The 21,156-nt window shown below is 41.4% G+C and overlaps 1 protein-coding gene across 2 annotated transcripts; it reads right to left on the bottom strand.

Annotated features, from left to right (window-relative positions):
- Positions 1-1,130: 1,130 nt before the first annotated feature.
- Positions 1,131-21,137, bottom strand: Spmip6 (sperm microtubule inner protein 6). 2 transcript variants are annotated; one of them, XM_027930986.2, is made up of 7 exons: positions 20,791-21,137; positions 7,194-7,338; positions 4,654-4,769; positions 3,666-3,741; positions 3,202-3,436; positions 1,758-1,844; positions 1,131-1,290 (listed from the first exon to the last, which is right to left on the bottom strand). In XM_027930986.2, the coding sequence occupies exons 1-7, from the start codon at positions 20,923-20,925 to the stop codon at positions 1,173-1,175; spliced, it is 912 nt and encodes a 303-aa protein (XP_027786787.2). In that variant the 5' UTR covers positions 20,926-21,137; the 3' UTR covers positions 1,131-1,172. The 2 variants fall into 2 exon arrangements, with proteins under 2 accessions (XP_027786787.2, XP_071456818.1); XM_071600717.1 differs by lacking the exons at positions 4,654-4,769; positions 7,194-7,338; positions 20,791-21,137 and having other exon boundaries at positions 1,200-1,290; positions 3,207-3,436; positions 3,666-3,896.
- Between the last annotated feature and the right edge of the window lie 19 nt (positions 21,138-21,156).

Below are 21,156 nucleotides of genomic sequence, written 5' to 3' on the forward strand. Positions count from 1 at the left end.
TCTTACCCTTGAGCGGGCGGGTCTTTGCCCCAGGCCTATTGGGTAATGTAGTTCTGAAGAACGTTGGGGTTCTTGCACCTCCAGGCTAGGTTTGGGATAATTATGAGAGTGAGAAAATAAGCTTCGACATAAAGGGGCAGGGCTGGCCTTTGGGTTCAGTCCCCTCCAGGTTTGGGGAGGCTGTACCTGTATAACGCTCTCAGTTTTCTCATATGGAAAAAGAAGTAGCGCAATATTGGGAAGATGTCAGCTCCCACTGCAGGATAATTCCCAAATCAAGGGCCCCAAGGACAGGGCTTGTAGTTCACACAGCCAGTGGCCTAAACTTTCAGTTCTCATTGGACCGGATCAGTGGTGTCCAAGATCAGGCACTGAGAAGACCGGTTTCTGCTCAGTTATTTTACCAAGTCTCTCTGTCACCTTCCCACCCTAGTTATTTATAGGGTCAGCTGCTCCTCCTAGTGATAGACAGCCTTTAGTTAAATGTCTGTGCTTTGGAGAGGTGGGAGTGCCCCACCATACCCCTTCTCCTGGAGTGAGGGATGGTGCAAGACTCTTGAGATATCATCTCTTTGAGAGAAAGGAAAATACTGAAGATTCTGGTGATTCGCCCCACCCCTTGCTCCTCGAGGGACTAGAAACCTGTCTTGGTTATTTGAAATTTCTTGGTTATGATATCCTCCAAAATTATGTTTTAGACCCTTTGGACTTGGGTCGGGGAGGGCAACAAGGGTGTCTGAGATGACTTTTGGGAAGCTGTAATGGAGACTCCAGGAGCAGGGAGCAAGTGTTTTGAGTGTAGGGATACAGCTTTTACTGTGGAAAGGAGGATTCTGTTCCTCTGAGATATAGGCTGGCATCTAAGTTTGGGGCATATTGAGGAGCTATGGGCTGGAGGGTTTTTGTGGGGGTGAGAAGTAGATGGATCCTTCCTGCATGGTTAGATGGACCCATTAGTTTGGGTTCTGGGGTGGAGGGGAAGGGGACACCAGCTAATAGGGTAACTTATGTGTCAGAAATACTGAGATGGGAGTAGGGAGGGTTCAAGGATGGGCAACTTTGAGAAACTGATTCCTTACTTTCAGATCCTGTTGGGTAAAGACACAAGAGGCAGCATTTGGGGTGGAGAGTTTATTTATTGCTCCATCCCATTGACCTGGCCAGCCCAGACTCTACCAGCAAGGGTAGTCGCAACAGTAGTTAGGATAAGTCTCGGACACAAACTCAGGGTGGACAATATAGTTGTTTCTCTGGGGACCACCGGTCTTCTTGAAGTGACTTGTGTCCCATCTGTAGGGAGAGATGGACCAGCTCTTCTGGACCTTCATATATCAAGGTGAACTTCTGACTCTAATTCTCAATACTAACCTTACTCCAATATTTTACTTCTAGCACTGACCCCTGGGCTCCAACCAGACCCACACTGACCTCCTGACCTCAGGTTCTACTGTTAAGTTTCTGAAACCCCCTATATTCCTAAGACTTCTTCTACGTAAAGCCTCGAACGCAATGCCCTTGACTCTCAACCCACTGCCAACTATAATCCCTCAATTCTGGCCTTGCTCTCTCCTAGGGTCCTTTATCTCTTGCCAGCTTTGGTTTCCCCATGGCACTAGCTCCTCCTGGTGGCATCTTCCTGTCGTTGCATCACAGCGGACAATTTCCACGCCAACTAGTCCCCTCCCCCGACCTCCACGGCACTAAGGGAACAGTCTCCAGTGCGCATGTGTAAATGAATATGTGCGCTTCAGACTTACCTAAGGTTCGGACAAGGGTAGAAAGACGGCGGGGGAGTTGTAACAACACATTGCATTCCGGGCCGGTGGTCGTAGGGCGAAACACCCCTGGGGGAGGAAGCAGTGGCAGGGAGGAATCGGGCCTTTTGATACTCTAGTATCCCCACAGTCCAGGCCGGCACCTGGGAGACGCTTCAGGTGTCAGTCCTACCGCGGGGATCCTCCCCTCCTTCTTTCTTGTTCTTCGAGACCCTACAGCGGCACCGCTTCCGGGAAGCCCTCTGAAAGTCCCCTTCTCTCAAGGCCTCTTTTCTGCCACTCAGGGTGGGCATTGATGGAGCACGCGGGATTCTGGGGTGGTTTGGTCAGTCATTGAGGGACTGGGAGCCTCCAAGTCCCTGCAGAGGGACAGCAGTTTTCCCAGCACGATGGAAGAGGCAGCTTTTCTGAGACTCCTAGAGGTTTAGGCTTTTTTCCACACCTCCTGGTATCTCCCAGCCTCAGCTCCTTTGTTTGGCACAGGGAATTAAACCCAAGGCCTTGCACATGCTAAGCAAGTGCTCTACCATTAGGCTACTTCCACAACCCTCATTATTTTTTATTTTGAGACTAATAAATTCGCTAAATTGCCCAGATTGGCCTCTGACTCCGAGTCGCTGAAATTACTGTTGTATGCCACAAAGCCCCGCCTCTGTACCTTTTTGAAGACTAGGCCCCAGTCTCTCAAAATCAATCAGGCTCTCTTGCCTTGGGAATCACCCAGGAGTTGGGGATAGGGCTCAGGACCCTCTCTGCACAGCTTTCTAAACTGCCACAGACTTAAGAGTTTGCTGATTACAGGTCGAATACTGTGCTGTTTCAGTCTGGACGGGGTCTGAGCCCTGTAGCCTTTCCTTAGAAGTAACATGCATCTCTATTCCCAGAGGTGGTGAGGGACTATGAAGAGGCCAAGTCTGCTCTAGAGGGGCGGTTATTTCTTTGCTCACTTAGCCCCCAGCAGTGACCCCACTCTTTACTGACGGTGACCCGAGACCCAGGAAGACATTCTGCAGGCTAGAACCTAGGTCTGTACGACCAGGTAGGTGACCAAGTAGGGGGCAGGGCTAGCTTGTGTGGAAAGCGGATGGGACTGATATGCAGGATTTCGAATCCTCAAAAAACCCTTCTGCAGGACCTCCTGAGAACCTGAGAGGCACCAGGTTGATCTGACCGCAGTTCTGGAGGGACAGGGTCGGATACTTGGGGAAACCTTTCATGAAGTTTCTCTGCCTCAGCTGTTCACTTGCTTCCTGGGGCCCTATAAAACGAGAGAGCCCGGCTACAGGCCGGCGGGGGTGCTGGCGCAGAGTCTGGACTGGGTTAGAAATATGGTGGGATGCAGTGCGTGCAGCTAGGTTTGGCCGGACTCCGGGGCCAGGCTCGTTTGGGGGCGGAGTCCGGCCGAGGTGGGCAGAGCCCTGCGAACCTTACACTCGGAAGCTCCGGGCACACAGGCCGCAGGCGGCGATCGGTGCAAGGGTCCCCAACGGAGTAGCAGTTCAACCCACGCAGACAGTAGTGGCGGCCGGAGCAAGCACTTTGGTAACCTTGGTAAGGCAGGCGGCCTGGCAGCGGATCCAGGCACCCGCAACGGGGAGTGATCTGAGGCAGCGGCTGTTTCCGAGACAGCGAGTTTAGCATGTTCACCACCACTTCGCGCTCTTCGCCCGCGGGTCCACAGCCCAGGAGACCCAAAGACAGACACAGGGATGAGAAAAGGCAGGGCCAGAGACAGGGAGAGGCAGAAATAAAAATGAACAAATAGACACAGTTACACCTTCTTCAGGATCCTTGGCCTCTGCTCTGTCCCCCAGATCCCCATCCGGCCCCCTTTCGGTCTCCCCCTTCCCTCTCAATAAACATTCTCTCCACACTGCCATCACCCTTTACCATAAGCATTGAGGCGCTCCGGCTTAGAGGGGCACTCCAACGGCATTCCTCGAACTACAGTCTCCATCCCAGCCTCCTGGAAATGACACACATGCTACCTAAGGCTGTGACCCGGAAGAAATGTTTGCTTCTGGGGACCCTCTCAGAACATTTAGACCTGTTGCCAGGCTGAGCCTTTCCCTGCGGTCAGCAGCTCCCCTAACTTTCCAGGGTGTGTGGGGTTGTAGCTGGGCAACGCATTTACTCCGCCTGAGGGGGCGGGGCTAGGGTGAGAGGATGTGGATGGAGGAGGGGTTTTGACCTGGGCCTCTGCAATCTTGCCTCAGTATTGGCCTTTGATTTTACTACTGGTTGTCTAGTTGCGTCTGGCTGTCTAATAGAGGACTTTCAATAATACTTGCCCATCAGAATCGCCTGGGGGAACTTTTGAAAAATTCTGATTCTTCAGGAAGTTCTAATTCAAAATGTTTGCTCTGCCCTTGGGTCATCTTACATTTCTGCCAGCCACCTGGGCCTTTGGTGGGATTCCCTCCTACCTCCTGGGGAGAGTCTCCTATGTTTGCACTGCTACTGAGTAGCCTTGCTATCCTGCTGTTTGCTCACATCACAAGGGAGGGGGAGGTGGGTCAGGAAGATCCAGCTTATTATTGACTCCTTGGTCAGCCCCTGTGTCACAGTGGCCAGATCGGGTGGGGATGGATCAGTTGGTAAGCTTGGAGAAGGTAGCATGCCAAGGATGCACACCAGTCATGTCCCTACCGAGCCTGATCAGAGATTGGAACCCAGCTCCAGGTTCCCTTTTCAGTTAAAAAATACAAACCCTAGTTTCACAGTTGTGGAATAGCTCTGGTGTGTTGTTGGTGGGAAAGGAATGAGGAACTAATGATGAAATATCAGTCACCATCGGTTGGGAGGTGGTATGTGTGTGTGTGTGTGTGTGTGTGTGTGTGTCCCAAACCCAGACATTTGTGGTGGGCATAGTAGGTACCTTAGGCAGTCGGGGAAGGCAGGTGATATACTTATTCCAGTAGGCACAGTTGTAAGGTCCTGTCCTCCATGTGCTGCACCGGTCATTGTCCATGTAGCTTGAGAGGCATTTGTGTTCTTCATGGGGGCGGGGGGATGGAGTTGTTAGTGTTCAGTGTTATTCCTTACTCCACTAAGGATCAGCCCCCTGTCTAAGTTCCTTTTCTGATCTCCAGCAATAAGCTGATCCTTACTTACATTCTTCAGGTCAGTCCCAAGCCCATCCTGTCCTCATTTGTCATTTTATTTTTTAATTGTCAATGGACCTTTATTTTATTAATTTATTTATATGTGGTGCTGAGAATCAAACCCAGTGCCTCACACATGCTAGGCAAGAACTCTACCACTGAGCCGCAACCACAGTCCTCATTTGTCTTTTGACATTGAGATGAAGCCTATGTCCCACATAAGACAAGCTTCTGCATGTCCATTGTGCTAATCATTCTTTATCCTGATATTTTCTTTTAATGAACCAACCTGGAAATGGGGACTCCTCCCATCCAAGCTTCAAGATATGTCTATTCTTTTTCCTTAAAATTGCTGAAATCTATCCCCTCTTCTAGCCCTTCCCCCATGATTTCACTTCCTTATCTCTATAGTGCCTTAACCTAGAGGTAATACATAAAGTCATGCTTAACAGAATGGATTGCCTGGATTCAAATTTCAGTTCTGCTAATTATTTGTTAATGTGTGAGATTGACCAAATTAATTTTCCTGTTTTCTCAACTTCAGAATGGGGTGAAAATATATCATAGGGTTGTTATGAGGTTTAAATGAGTTAACCTATGTAAAACTTTTCTATTTTTTTTTTCTATATGCAGAACTGAACCCAGGGCCTTGTACATGTCAGGCAAGTGCTCTACCACTGAGGACCATTAACAGCCCCTACATAAAACATTTAGAACAATGCCTGGCATGTAAACAAGCTATTGTGATTAACCCACTGATCTCCTTCCCTAATTTTTGAAAACCTATAGTCCAACCTCAACATAGAAGCTGTAAAATGGAAATTTGACCAAGACCCTTCCCTAGTTAAAACCCTTTAACACTGTCCTTATCTATCACCTAAGGTAGCATGCCATGACCTACAAGATCCTCTGTGATTCACTCCCCCACAGTGATAAACAGGAAGGAAGAAGTCCTAGAGGGAGAGGAGGTGGGTGAGGAGAGGGTGTGGCAAGTTGGGATTTGGAATTCTGAGTTGGTGGGTTAGACATAATGAGTTTGAGATGCTTGGGCACATCCAGGTAAAGTTGAGAGGCATTCTGGGGAGAAGTCAAGGCTGGAAATACAAAAGTGGAACTACCAATAATTACAGCTATGGATTAGATAACCTGGCATTGGGGGAGGAGCAAGGAGAGAAAAGAACTCTCAATAGCACCCTGAAGGACCCCATGTTTCCATAGTGTATACACAAGAGTCCTAGGAAAGTGAGGCATCAGAGAAGCCAAATGTGGAAGTAATTTCAAGAAGTAAAGAATGGTCAGAAGAGTGAAGTGCTTAGGGTAGGTCTCAGAGGGTACATTGAAATCCCATGATTTAGAAGTTAGAACCACACAAGTGCAATTTTAATGTTTGAGTGTAGGAAATGTAATTCTTAATTTCAATTGGGAATTACCAATTAACTAGGAAAACTGGTACCTCTGAAGCCCCTTAGCAAAGGAGGAACAGATATGAATTAGAGAAGATTATTGACCTCTTTTGGAGTGCTGGGAGACAGATCATAAACACTTAAGCAAAGAGGAAAGATAATTTCTCATGTAGGGGTAAATGAAGGGTGAGGAAGTACAGACAAAGAATATTGACTATGTTTCTGGGAATTTTGGCTGTGAAGGACAGAAACGAGAATTTTTATGCAGGAAAAATTAGAAAATGTTACGGGTTCAGGGAAAGAGATAGTGGATGCAGGAAAAATGGAGAGAATGGATGGAGCAGTGTTGCTAAGAAGATGTGAGGCGAGCTGGATGCAGTGTCGCACATCTGTAATCCTAGAGGCTCAGGAGGCTGCAATGGGAGGATTGTAAGTTCAAAACCATCCTCAGCAACAGCAAGGCACTAAGCAACTCACAACTCAGTGACACCCTGTCTCTAAATAAAATACAAAATAGGGCTGGGGATGTGGATCAATGGTTGAGTGCCCCTGAGTTCAATCTCTGGTATCCCTCCCCCCCGAAAAAAAATGATGGGAGAAGATGGCATCTGAACACTTTGAGGAGGTTGTGTGGTAGAGGTTAATATTCTCTCCATCTCTGTAAGAATTAGAATCCAGGGCTCTTCCAGATGTGTGTGTGTGTGTGTGTGTGTGTGTGTTTTTCTTTTTTCTCCTTTTCCAGAGAGAGAAATTCCAAAAAGCAAGGAGGCCTGGTCAGGACAGGTGATTGAGAGTTAAGTTGGATTTGTTGTTAATTAGGGAACAGGTATAGGTCATGGGTGGAATTCAGGTTGGGGGTCACTGTTGGGGTTTCTTCTGGGGTCAGAGTAGAATGAAAAGTGGGGCCCTACCTTCCTCTTGAGACAGCCAGTACTTCTCGGGAAAGTAAGGATGACCTGATATGGAACTTTTATAGCCATAGTCTTGGGTAGCACATTTGATCATCTTCTGCAGGGCTTCAGGGTCCACATGGCGCTCCATAGTCTGAGTCAGACCCTGGGTAAGGGGAGAGAGGAGAAGTGGCTAGGTGTGTAGAGACCCCAGCCCTGGGGCCTTGCTAGACCTAGATCCAACCCTTTTTGATTCGGCTCTGGTAGTTCCCAATCCTCTCTATGCAAGAGGGATTCCTATGCCAGTCTTTATTCCTTGGCACAGTTTCTTGTTTGAATTATTCCCTCCCCCTCCTCCCCATCTGAGGTTAGGGCTTGGAGCCAGGTTTTTGCTCCTAGTCAGAGTAATTTTCTGACCTTCTCATTTCTGTAATTTCCTGACTGCCAGCTCTTGAAGGTCAGAGCTGAATGTTCCTGTTCTCTTTCTTCTGGACTATGTTTTGCTACCTGGGAACAGGACCTGAGTCTCTTCCAACAGGGCCAGTAGGCCTCTGGAGAATTGAGAAATGCTGGATGTCCTTATACAGGTTTCTTGGACAGGGAGGGCTCTCTGAGAATCTTGCATCATAAATGGGCTGAAGGGTGGGGTTGGTGGGATGTCTCCTTTAAAATTTAATTCCTTGTCTCTGACCAACTCTGATTCTGCTGTGACATTGATCATGACTCAGTATTGACCTTGACCCTTCCTCTGCCCTCGTTCTCATCCTACCTTGATCTTTTTCCTGTTCTTGGTCTGAGCCCTAGTTCTCTCTGCTTCTTGTTGTTCTCCTAATCTCAGCCCATCATTCCTGGTTGGGCTAGATCTGTAGAAACTCAGATTAAGACCTCCCTTTGGGGGCCCCTTGTCCTTAGCTGAGGGCAGAATGTAAGGTTTGGGTCCACAGGTCTTTGTAGGTAGCTAGTCTGAAAAGTCAGCTGTGTCACAAGTATAGGACACCCAGCAAAGTCAAACACCAGGGAGGGCTTCCATACAATGGACCACTACCTAATGGGTGCTGGGATAGTGACACTACTACCAATTCCTCCTGCTCTTTATGGTTTTAAGGGCAGAGGCTTCCTTTTCCTTGGCTAGGGCTGCTATCTGGTGGTTTTCAGACCTTCGATCAACCTGGAAAACCCCTCAGCTCAGGGGCTTCTGCGATCATCTGTGCTCAGCTGACATTGTGGGGTTTTTTTATTGTTGTTGTTTTTGGGGGGGCAATATTAGGGATTAAACCCAGGAGATCTTTACACTGAACTAACATCCCTAGCCATTTTTAACTTTAATTTTGAGACATGGTCTCTCTAAATTGCTGAGGCCTTGAATTTGTGATCCTCCTGCCTCAGTCTTCTGAGTAGCTGGGATTACATGTATGCACCACTGTTCCTGGCTGAGTTTACACTCTTTTAGGGGTGGATCCAGCACAGTCACATTCCTGTGTAGGTGGAGGGCAAAATATGGGAGACATAAATGCAGAGATCCAATGATTTAGCACTTCACTGAACCTTACACACCCATATACACCTATCCCTATGCACTCAGACATAGACACATTCACAAATACAAAAACAGTTATTTAGAAGAACTCATAGACATCATCAATTTTTTTGTTAGAGGCTTTCCTCAAAGTTCTGCAGTCTTTACTTATGTTTACATGTAGCAGAGTAAAAGAGCTTATCAAAGGTTTGGAACTGTGGGTGGGCTTTGTCAACTGTATGCATCACCATGGGATGATCTAGCTGAACTGTTTTTAAAAATTCCAATGCAGTGTCTGTATGTCTTTCATTTTGGACTGAGAAGAGTCTTCAGAACATACTTCTTCAATCTTTGGCCTAAGGGCAATAACCAAGCTGCCAGTGTTCTGAGAACTGAACACTGATCTAGGTAGAAGAGGGCTGCTGGGGCTTTAGCATTCAGTATAAGGAGTTTTACCTGCTTTTAAGTGTGGTACCCTGTCTTCAACTTGTATTCCCAGTGTTGAGATCCTTGCCAAAAATAAGCCTGTGACTTTTGCAGAGACAGAGGCAGGCAGTTACCCTTTGGCATGGAATAGAAGCGGGGATTAGTGGGTCTAACTGCTTCTTAAAGGCTTTCAAATAATCCTTGCTTTAGCCTTGGTCTTGTCCCATCTTCAGTTCCAGAGAGGCCTGGGATTACCAATTCCTGAGGCTTTTGGAAATTCTGCAGTTTTAAATTGAATTATGTTTGGGGTTTCCTATTGCTGGCTTTGGATTCAGCTTTCTCAGATCTGCTAAACCAGTTACTATTTATCTACCATACTTTCATCTTCCAAAATTTTCTTGCCATTATCCTTTCTTTCTCACCATCCTTGTGATTTTATGTCGTAAACATCCATTTTACTATAGTTTTAGAGGGTGTTTCAGGAAGGAGTTAAAACACATGTGTTCAATTTTAACCCAGAAAATTATAGTGTTTAATTTATTCTGTATACTAATCAGTTACATGTTGCAAATCTCTCAGTCTGTGGCTTCAATCTTTTTCTTTATGGTGCTTTAAGTGAACAGAAGTTCTTAATTTAAACAGTTGAATTTATTAATTTCTTCTTTTATGGTTAGTGCTTTTGGGGACATAAAAAAATCTATCCATACTCTCAGATAATGGAGATTATGTCCTGTATTTTCTTCTAGAAGCTAGACAGTTTTACTTTCCATATTTAATCTGTCAGGACTTGTATCTGGGTTCAGTGAATTATGGCTTAATTTTATTTTTATCCATATGGATAACCAATTTTCCTATTGAGTAGTCTATCTTTCCCCACAGATTTTTTTTGGGGTACCAGGGATTGAACTCAGGGGCACTCAATCACTGAGCCACATCCCCAGCCCTATTTTGTATTTTTATTTAGAGACAGGGTCTCACTGAGTTGTTTAGTGCCTTGCTTTTGCTGAGACTGGCTTTGAATTTGTGATCCTCCTGCCTCAGCTTCTCAAGCTTCTGGGACCCACAGATTTTTAGTGTCATCTCAAGCCTGATATATTTTTTCTATAGCTTTATTTTTAAACATCTTCGTTGAATATTGTTTCCATATATTCGTGGGTCTATTTCTGATGTATTAAATCTTTCTAATACTATGCCTTTCTATCTTTCTAATACTATGCCTTATGAATTTCTTTCTAATACTGTGCCTTATGAATTTCTAATACTATGCCTTATGAATTTCCATAACTTTGTAATAAACATTAATATTTGCGTATGTCCCATTTTTCAGATGCATTTTAGCTATTTTGGGGGGCCTTTGCTCTACTCTATAAAATTTGGAAACAGCTTATCAACTTTCTCATAAAATCCTATTGAGATTTTAATAAGATTACATTGAATGTTTGTAATAATAACTCTTTTTATCCATGAATATATTGTATATCTTCATTTATTTAGTTTTTTTCCCCCAGGGTTGGGGTATTTAAGTATTTTCTAAAGTATTAAATAAAGTTTCATAATATTACTCCTACATTCTTTTTTTTTTAAGAGAGAATTTTAATATTTATTTTTTAGTTTTCGGCGGACACAACATATTTGTTTGTATGTGGTGCTGAGGATCGAACCAGGGCCGCACATACGCCAGACGAGTGCACTACCGCTTGAGCCACATCCCCAGCTCCCTACATTCTTTTTCGTGTGTGTTGGAGAGGATATTGGGTATTGAACCCAGCACTTTACTACTGAGTTACAGATCTAGTACTTTTTTATTTTTAAATAGTGTCTCACTAAGTTTCTGGAGGGTCTTGCTCAATTTTTGAGACTGGCTTCAAATTTGTGCTCTTCCTGCCTCAGTCTCCTGAGTTGCTGGGATTACAGGCCTGCACCACAGCAGCAAGCATGGATTTTTTTGTAAATGTTTTTTTTTTTTTTTTTGGATACAGTTCTCACTATGTTTCCCAGGCTGGTCTCTAATGCTCCAACTCAAGTGATCCTCCTGCCTCAGACTCCTGTGCTGGAAATATAGGTGTACACCACACCCAGATTTATCCATACAGTTTTTTGTTTTTGGCACTGGTAATTGAACCCAGGGCACTTTACCACTGAGTTATATCTCCAGTTCTTTTCATTTTTTGAGACACTGCCCCATTAAAATTGCAGAAGGTGGCCTCCAATTTGCAATCTTCCTGCCTCAGTTATGCAAATTACTAGGATCACAGATGTGCGCCACTGCACCTGGATAGCCATACCGTTGTGAACACATTGTTTGCTTTCTTTCTTTTTTCTTTTTTTTTGCTTGGAATAAATGTATATTTTAAAAATCATGCTTCTTAAACATGTTTGTATAAGAAAATGTGATTGCCTTTTGATCTTATATTCATCCAACTTTCTAAATTTTCTTATTCTAATAATGTGTAGATTCTATATGCACAATTATTTCATCTATAAATAATCACAGTTTTATTTCTTCTTTTCTTTATATCTTTTTACTTTTCTTTTCTCCATGTCCTGGTTAAGACCTCTAGTGTAATGTTGAATAGAGGTAGTGATGTAAACATCCTTGCCTTGATCCCAATTTTAAAAAGAATTCTTCTAACATTTAACAATAGGAGGGATGATGTTGGCTATATGCTTTAGGTAAATATATATATATATACATATATATATATATATATATTTACATATTTATTATATAAATTAAAATATCTACCTATCTATCTATATACATATATATAGTATTTTCCCAGTAGTGGGGATTGAACCCAGCAGTGCTCTACCACTGAGCCACATCCCAAACCCTTTTTATTTTTATATTTTACTTTGAGACAGTGTCTGACTAAGTTGCTTAGGGCCTCCCTAAATTACTGAGACTTACCTCAAACTTGTGATCCTCCTGCCTCAATATCCTGTGTTGCTGGGACTGCAGGCATGTGCCACCACCCTTGGCTCTTTGGTGTATGTCATGTCATTCTTTAAAAAGTTTGGGAGTTTACTTCTATTTAAGTTTGCTAATTTTTTTTTTTTAAATCAGGAATGGGTATTGGATTTTAGTAACTGCTATTTCTGCTTTGTTTTGTTTTGTTTCAAATAGCTTTATTGAGGTTGTGGCTCAGAGGGAGAGTGCTTGCCTCACATGCATGAGGCACTGGGTTCAATCCTCAGCACCACATAAAAATAAAATAAAGATATTGTGTCCACCTATAACTAAAAAAAAGTTTAAAAAAATCCACTCTGTTTAAGTATACAATTCAAATATTCTTAGTGAGTATGCAGAGTTGACTATCACCAGAACCCAGTTTTAGAATATTTCTACCCTCCCAGTACTCTCTTGCACATTTAATTTTAGTGTATTTTGAAATGATTTTATAGCTTTTCTTCTTGAATTATTAATGTAATAAATGGCATTTATTTTTATAATTTTAAACTATCATTGCATTTGTGAAACAAACATATAATTATATATTAATGATTATTATTTTTATAAACTCCTGGATACAGTTTGCAAATATTTTGTTGAGAATTTGGCTTTTGTATTTATGCATAATATTCTTATTCTGTTATTTTTGTGTGTGGGGAGGTACCAGGGATTGAATTCCAGGGCACTGGACCACTAAGCCACATCCCCAGCCTTATTTTGTATTTTAGAGACAGAGTCTCACTGAGTTGCTTAGTGCCTTGCTTTTGCTGAGGCTGGCTTTGAACTCGTGATCCTCTTGTCTCAGCCTCCTGTGCTGCTGGGATTACAGGCATGGGCCACTGCACTCAGCTCTTATTCTATTTTTTTATTAGTTTTGCTTCAGAATTATATTGGGGGGCTGGAGCTGTAGCTCAGTGGCAGAGTGTTTGCCTAGCACGTGTGAGGCACTGGGTTAGATCCTTAGCACCACATAAAAATAAACAAATACAATAAAGGCATGCTGTCCATTTATAACTACAAAAAAATTTTAAAATTAGGAAGCATCCTTTTTTTCTACTTTGTCTGGAAGATTGAAATAAACTATTTCTTGAACATTTGGAGGAACATACTGTTTAATTATCTAAGCTAGATACTTTTGTTGTTGTTGTTTTGGTAGCAGGGATTGAACCCAGGGGCGCTTAACCACTGAGCAACATCTCCAGTCCTTTTTTTAAATTTTTAATTTGCTAATTTGCTTAGGGCCTCTCTAAGTTTCTGACGCTGGCCTCAAACTTGCAATCCTCCTACCTTAGCCTCCTGAATCACTGGGAATAATCACTGGGAGTAAAGGTATGCCCCACCATGCTTTGCTTAGATCCTTCTTTTATTTATCAGTGACTTATCCTTCCTTGATTAATCACTCTAGAGATTTGTCTATTTTATTATTTATCAAAGAAGCAACTTTTGACTATTGTTCTTGTTGAATCTTTAACTTTTGTTCTTATTTTTTATTACCTCTATTCTTCTATTTTCTTTTACTTCTGTTTTTTTCCCCACTCTTTCTTGTTAAATCTGATGTTCTTGTCCTTCATATTTCACCATTTTTCTTAAGACAAGCATTTAGATCTAGAGGTTTTTCTCTCCAACTTCTGTTTCATCCCACAAGTTTTGATGTACAGTCTTTTTAGTTCTGAGTATTTTTTTCTATTTCTGTTTTGATTTCTTAAATGACTCATTATTTGGGATGATATTTTTGTGTACTTTGTTTTAAAATATATTTTTTGTTGTTTATCTGTAATTCAATTGCATTGAGGATTGAGTTGTTTTATATGCTGTCAAACTTCAAATTCTATTAATGTTTGTTTTATGGATTTGTACTCAGTCGATTTTTATAGTGTACCTTATATGTTTATACCTATAGGGTCAGCATTCTATTTATATTCAGTAAATGAAGGGTATTAATTATGTTTTCAATCTTTGCCTTTTTTGGGGGGGGGGGTCTGGTAGATCTATCAGTAATTGTGTTGTGTTAAAGTTTAATTGCCCTGATTTGATCAGTAAATATTGTATACGTGACTTGAAGCATCACACAGTACCCCATAAATGTCTATACTTATTATATGTTAAACAAAAAATTTAAACAAATAAAGAGAAATGTTAACTATCCTGATTTGATCATTACACACTATAAATATATTCTGAATTATCACACTGTACCCCATAAGTCACTTTCTCCTTTTTGTAATTCTATTAGGTCAATACAAATTTAAGAATTATAATATCTTCCTGGAAAATTGAAACTTTGTTATTTATATAGCCATCCTTCTAAAATTCTCTTATCTGTAATTAGCTTATTAAGCTTTTTGTTATTTTATCTACATAGGCAAGTTTGGACCAGAGAAATAGAATTACTATGCATGATATAGCATAAGGATTTTTTTAGGGGTTAGATTTTCCATAATTGTAAACTCTGCAAGACTGTTATCTTTGCATCTATTGTTGAGCCTCAAATTACTGGCTGGCAGTCAGAGGGTTGGACATGAAGTGGGGGAGTGCAAGGACAAACAGGAGCCCATGAAGACAACCTAAAACCTGCGTATGCTTCCAACATTGATGATATGGATGGCCTTCAGGAGAAGCTGGTGCCCTTTGTCAAATAGCCATATACACACCTGGCCCAGGAAGAAGTTGGAGGAGGAGAGCCAATCGTAGCTAAAGGCATTCTGGCCAGATGCTGCCCTATGCCAGTATGGTGGACTACTAAATCAGCAGTATTGTGCACAAGCCCCCACAGTGGTTGGTACCCTACGTTAACTTTCAGAGGGTGAAAATGGCTGCTCTTAGAATAGAATAGACATTATGATTGCTGTATGTATATAGGTGACTCTATGACCAGTGTGATTCTGCAATCTGTACAATTAGAAAAATGAGAAATTATACCCCAATGATTCAAATGTATGAATTGCCAAGATCATTGTAATATCATGAATAGCTAATAAAAATAAATAAATAAAAAGAAAGAAAATGGCTCCTCTTTTATTCATTCCTTCCAAATCACATTGCAAATTTCTCTTATGATACTCAAGGCCCTGGGTTCTATGCCTAGTACTGCAAAAAAAAAAAAAAAAAAAAAAATCTCTTATGGCCAATTGAAGGGAATTCTGGGAAGTATAGTTCTAGCTCATGAGCAGTACAACACTACATCTTATACCCTTTTTAGGAAAGTTTTTTTTTTGTTGTTGTTTGGCATGGGATATTGAACTTAGGATACTCTACTATTGAGCTAAGTTGCTGAGGCTGGTTTTGAACTCATGGTCCTCCTGCCTCAGTCTACCAGGGCACTGGGATTACAGGCATGGGCCACTGGGCCTGGCTACATACTCTTTTTAGAATATCTTAAAACATCTTGGGGCTGGGGTTATGGATCAGTGGTAGGGCACTTGCCTCGCATGTGCAAGGCCCTGGGTTCGATCCTCAGCACCACATAAAAATAAACAAATAAAATAAAAAGTTATAAAATAAAAAAAAAATCTTGACTCTGCCATGCTTCAATTTATATGCTGCTGTTTTCCAATATTTTGGTTCTTTCTTTAAATGTTACAAATTGAAAAACCACTATATTTTAATAATTAATTAATTAATTATTTTTGCTATACTGGGGATTGAACTAGAGGCAGCCTACTATTGAGCTATATCCCCAGCCCTTTTTATTTTTTATTTTAAAAGACAGGGTCTTCTTAAATTGCTGAGGCTGGCCTTGAACTTTTGATCCTTCTCCCTCAGCCTCCTGAAGTGTTGGGATTACAAGTATGCACCTTTGAGCCTGGCTTATAATTATTTTCTATAGGTAATGTTTGCTTAAATTCAACTTTTTTTTTGAGAGAGAGAGAGAGAGAGAGAATTTTTTAATATTTATTTTTTAGTTTTCGGCGGATACAACATCTTTGTTTGTATGTGGTGCTGAGGATCGAACCCAGGCCGCACGCAAGCCAGGCATGCGCGCTACCGCTTGAGCCACATCCCCAGCCCTTTAATTCAACTTTTTAAAAATCAATTTTTTCACCATTCTTTCCTGCATCTCAGACTTGCCTTCCAAGATCATTTTCCTTATTCTCAAAGTATATCTTTTAGAAGTTCCCTTATAATTTATAGATCTGATGATAGTAAAATAATTTGTGTGTGTGTGTGTGTGTGTGTGTGTATGAGAGAGAGAGAGAGAGAGAGAGAGAGAGAGAGAGAGAGAGAGAGATAGATAGATAGATAGATAGATAGATAGATAGATATGGGGGTGCTAGGGATTGAATCTGGGGTCTCATGCACGCTAAAAAAGTGCTCTAACAGGGAGCTAATGACCTTCAGTCCAACCTTTCCATTTTTGTTTTCCTGTAAATGTCTTTGTTCTTGAAAGGATGACAGTGAAACTCTTTCTTTGCTTGATTTTAAGCTGGTGTTCTATAGTTTCACTGCAAGGCATCTGACTGTGGAATCTCTTTTCTGGGATTTGTTCCTTTCATTAGCTCTGGAAAATCCTAAGCCTATTTCTTGTTAGATAATGCTTATTCTTTTTTTTTTTCCCCCTCTCCTCTTCCTTTCTGGGACTCTGATTAGATGAGTGTGGGACCTTCTCATTTTTAAAAATTTTTTATTCTAATTTGTTATATATGATAGCAGAATGCATTACAATTCATATTATGTATATAGAACACAATTTTTCATATCTATGCTTGTATACAAAGTATATTCATACCATTTGTGTCTTCTTCATACATGTACCTAGGGTAGTGATATCCATCTCATTTCACCATCTTTTTTTTTTAACCCCCGAGACCTTCTCATTTTTTCTTTCGTATTGCTTAATGTTTTGTTCATATTTTCCATCTCTTTGCCTTTCTGTACTGCATTCTGGGAAATTTCATTCATTCTATCTTTCATTTCACTGAAACTCTTCAGGGATGTTTAATCTCATCTCTAACCTATCCACTAAGTTTTGGGTTTTACTAATATATTTTTCAGTTCTAAAATTTCTACGCATCTGTACATTTATTTGCTCAATTTTAAGAATGTTTCCTTGTTGCTTTCTTATTTTGATTTTACTTCAAAAATGAAACATATTTTGTATTCTTTGTTAATTTCATTATCTGAAAACTTTGGTAGTTAGGTCTGCCATTTGTTGTTACTGCTGATTCTGTAATATGGTGGATTTCTCTTTTCCTTGTGGTACAGGGATTGAGCCTAGGGCCTTGTGCACATTAGGCAAACACTCTATCACTGAGCTATACCAGCTGTTTGTTTTCCTATATTTTTTATTGTGAGCTTGTGTCTGGCCTTACTCTGAAGGATGCCTGGAAACCTACATTGAGGATGTTTTTTTACCACAGAAGATATAGATTACTTGTGTGTGTGTGTGTGTGTGTGTGTGTGTAGTGGCAAGGAGCAAGAGATATTAACCTTCTTTTTCAGTTGGAAATTAACAGATTTAGTTTCTCCACCTCTCTGCTATTTTAACGTTTAAAACTCCAGCTTATAATGCCAATATTGGCATTTGCCCTCAGGGCAATGCTTGTCCTCTGTCCATTTTCTGCATCAAGTATATATTTATTTTGTTGTTAGTATATTTACTATTCACCCCCATAAGAGTCCAAAACAAAATAAGAATTAGTTCTAATGCAAGCCTTAGTTGTTTTGAAGCAGGAGGGGACGTCAGAGACACAGAAGCCTTTCCTTCATTTTTACTCCCATGGTAATCTGATTCACTTCTCTCACTGCACTAAAGCTGTCTGGCCAGGTTACCAATAATTACTATTTCTGAGAGATCCCTTTCTGTGTCAACAGCATTTCACACTGACCGTTGTCTAATAATTCAGTGTTTATTGGTGTCTCCTTGATTTTTCCTCCTTTATGGCTATAACTCTCTGTCTTCTTTTATGATTCTTGAATACTGATATTCACCAAAGTTCTGTCCTTGGCCATTTTCTCACTCTTCTTGGGCACCTCGTTCACTCCTATTACTTAGCTACCATTTATATGATGAAAACTTTGAGCTCTCTCTGTAGCCCAGGCCTCTTTCCTTTGCTTCAGGCAAGTACTATGTATCTAATTACCTACCTATCTCAAGTATTTGTGTCCCAAAATGAATTCCAAGTCCCCAGTCTGCTATTCCAAACCACATTTTGGTAGCACTACCTTTCCTCTAGCTGCCAGAGCCAAAAAACCCAGGAGTCATCCTAAACTCTCCAGCTTTATATCAAGGTAATCACTAAGATCTGTCAATCTACTTCTTAAAATTCCTTATTATGGAGAGTGAAAATGTAGGCAGGCACTCTCATATTTTGCTTGAGGGAATATAAATTATTACATCCCTTATTTTAGCAATTTGAGGCATATATCAAAAATTTAAAAAATGTGTATATCCTTTCTTCCAACAATTTCATATATAGGAATTTATCCTAAGGAAATAGTTGAAGATGTGTACAAAGATATAAGTAGAAGACTGATTATACTGGCAATATTTTATAAATAATCTAAATTTCTGATAAGATTCCTCAAATACATTATGGCACATTTGTACAAAGAATTCTATGTCATCAATAAAATTACATTGCAAAGTATTTTTTTAAATTTTATTTATTTGTTTATATGTGGTGCTGAGGATCAAACCCAGTGCCTCACACATGTCAGGCAAGTGCGCTACTACTGAGCTCCAGCCCCAGCCCCTGCAAAGTATTTTTGAAACAGGAAAATATACCTGATATATGGCTATTTGAAAAATGCAAGATTTAAAATATTAGTATAATATGATGCCATTTTTGTAAAAAAATTACCTCCTAAAAGGGCATTTAATAATATATTAATAGTGGTTATTTTGGACAGTAGGATTATGGATCAGGGATTGAACTCAGGGGAGCTCAATCCCTGAGCCACATCCCCAGCCCTTTTTAAATTTTTTTTTTTTTTTTTTTGAGACAGGGTCTTGTTCAGTTGCTTAGGACCTCAATAAGTTTGCTGAGGTTGGCTTTGAACTTTCATCTTTCTGCTACAGCCTACTGAGCTGCTGAGATTACGGAGTGCACCACCATACTTGGGGCTGGACAATTTTTCTTATGATTCTGAGTTATTCCCATTTTCTGCATTGAGCATAAATATTTTTTTAAAAATATTTTTTTAGTTGTAGATGGACATAATACCTTTTATTTTATTTATTTATTTTTATGTGATGCTGAGGATCGAACCCAGGGTCTCGCACATGCTAGGCTAGCGCTCTACTATTGAGCTACGACCCCAGCCCTGAACATATATTTATTTTGTTGTTAGATGAAATATATTATTTAAAAATTTTCCAATTAAAAAAATCACTTTTTTTTTTAATCTGTTGCAGTTTTTTGTTGTTATCTTTTACCCACATCCTTTATCTTCCTTTTTGTTTGTAGTACTGTGGATCAAACCCAGGGCCTTGTGTGTGCTAGGCAAGTGCTGGGAGATATATCCACCCAGCCTTTATTTATTATTTTTTTGAGACAGTTTTACTAAATTTGAACTGTGATCCTCCCACCTCAGCCTCTAGAGTAGCTGAGGTTATAGATATGTCCCACTATGCCTGGCTCTTCTTTCTTTTCACTTCTCACTGGCCTTCATGTCCTCAGTCCCAACCTGTCTAATTCTGTGACACTGTGTCTGCAGTGGCTTAAATCACAATTCAGCTATGACACTCTCAAACTCAGGAACCTGGAGCCTTTTGTCCATGTTCCTCAACATAATCTAAGGGCCCTTTTTGGTCTGCAGCCTATGATCTCTCTCCTTCTGCTCTAACAGCTTCAGTTCCAGGTAGGGCCCTTAGGCTGCCTTTTCTCAAAACTCTTCTGTAGGAAGAGTCACTCAGCAGACTCCAGGACGTGGGAGTGCTCATCCCTTCCTGGAATTCCAGTCAGCACTTGCTCTACATGGCCCACATATAGTAACCTGACTTTGCTTACCTGTTTGCTGAAAGCTCCTTAAAGGCAAGGGCTGGCCCTTCCTTTTTTGTATCCCTGGAGCCTACACAAGAAAATACTCAGCAAAGTTTTGTTGAAAGGTACACATGGCCAGTTCTCTTAGTCAGAGTTACAGTTAGACTCCCAGATTTCTTCTCCCTTTGGTGAAAGCTACATAGACCCACTTGGCTGCTCATCTTCAAACACAGACAGACACAAAGAGATGGTGATAAACGTGCATGAAGACATGCCTATAGGACATTTTCTGGCCTATCCTACAGGCAACCACTGGCCTTTATACTTTCTGATCACTCTGGTAGAACTTTCAGTTCTTCTATTCTTTCAGCTCTTCACAAGCCTATTTCTTTCTCATCTTTTCATACTCAGCTCAATGTTACCTTGAAAGAAAGAGATCTAGGCTAGGGCTGTAACTCAGTGGTAGAGCACTCAGAACTGTAAAATGGAAAGAAAGAGGTCTTCCATGACCTACCCACTCCTTTCTATTTTCATACCCTGTTTATTTCCTTTACAGCATTTCTGACAATTTATAAAACTCTTATTATCTCTCTCTTTCTACCTCCTATCCTGGTATGAAGGTAAGATCTTACACTTTTTTTACATACCATTGTACATTTTATGCCTAGACAAATGAATAAATGACACATATGCACAAAGCTATAAATAATTACAAACACATAGTGACAGCCACATTTTGCCAGTCATCCAGACACACATGGCCATATACTCTGGCCTACTCCTCCCCAAACCTCCACTTACCCGGGTCACAAACTTGTTGGCCTCCCAGGCCCACAGAGGTGGGTCCTTATAGACCTCCTTGATGGAGGTGGGAGCCCTGTAGGAGTCACTGTAGGTGCTGATGGGGGTCTTGGTCTTACGGGAGAAGAGGAACATGGTGAGTTCTTAGGGATGCTGTGGTGGACTCTACCTATCAAGGACTCCTGGTAGACATCAGTGACCACCCCTCCCACTAGATAGCCCACACCTCCAGTCTGACAGGTGCCCCTAGCTACTGTGACCCCCTCCTATAGAGGATCTCTCAGCTTTCCTCCCACACAACCTTCCTGCTCCTACTCCACTCTGCTCTTCTCTCCAGGATGGGCACTGCCCATTATGATATCACTT

Source organism: Marmota flaviventris, chromosome 13 (genome assembly GCF_047511675.1).
Source record: "Marmota flaviventris isolate mMarFla1 chromosome 13, mMarFla1.hap1, whole genome shotgun sequence".
NCBI classification, from domain to species: domain Eukaryota; kingdom Metazoa; phylum Chordata; class Mammalia; order Rodentia; family Sciuridae; genus Marmota; species Marmota flaviventris.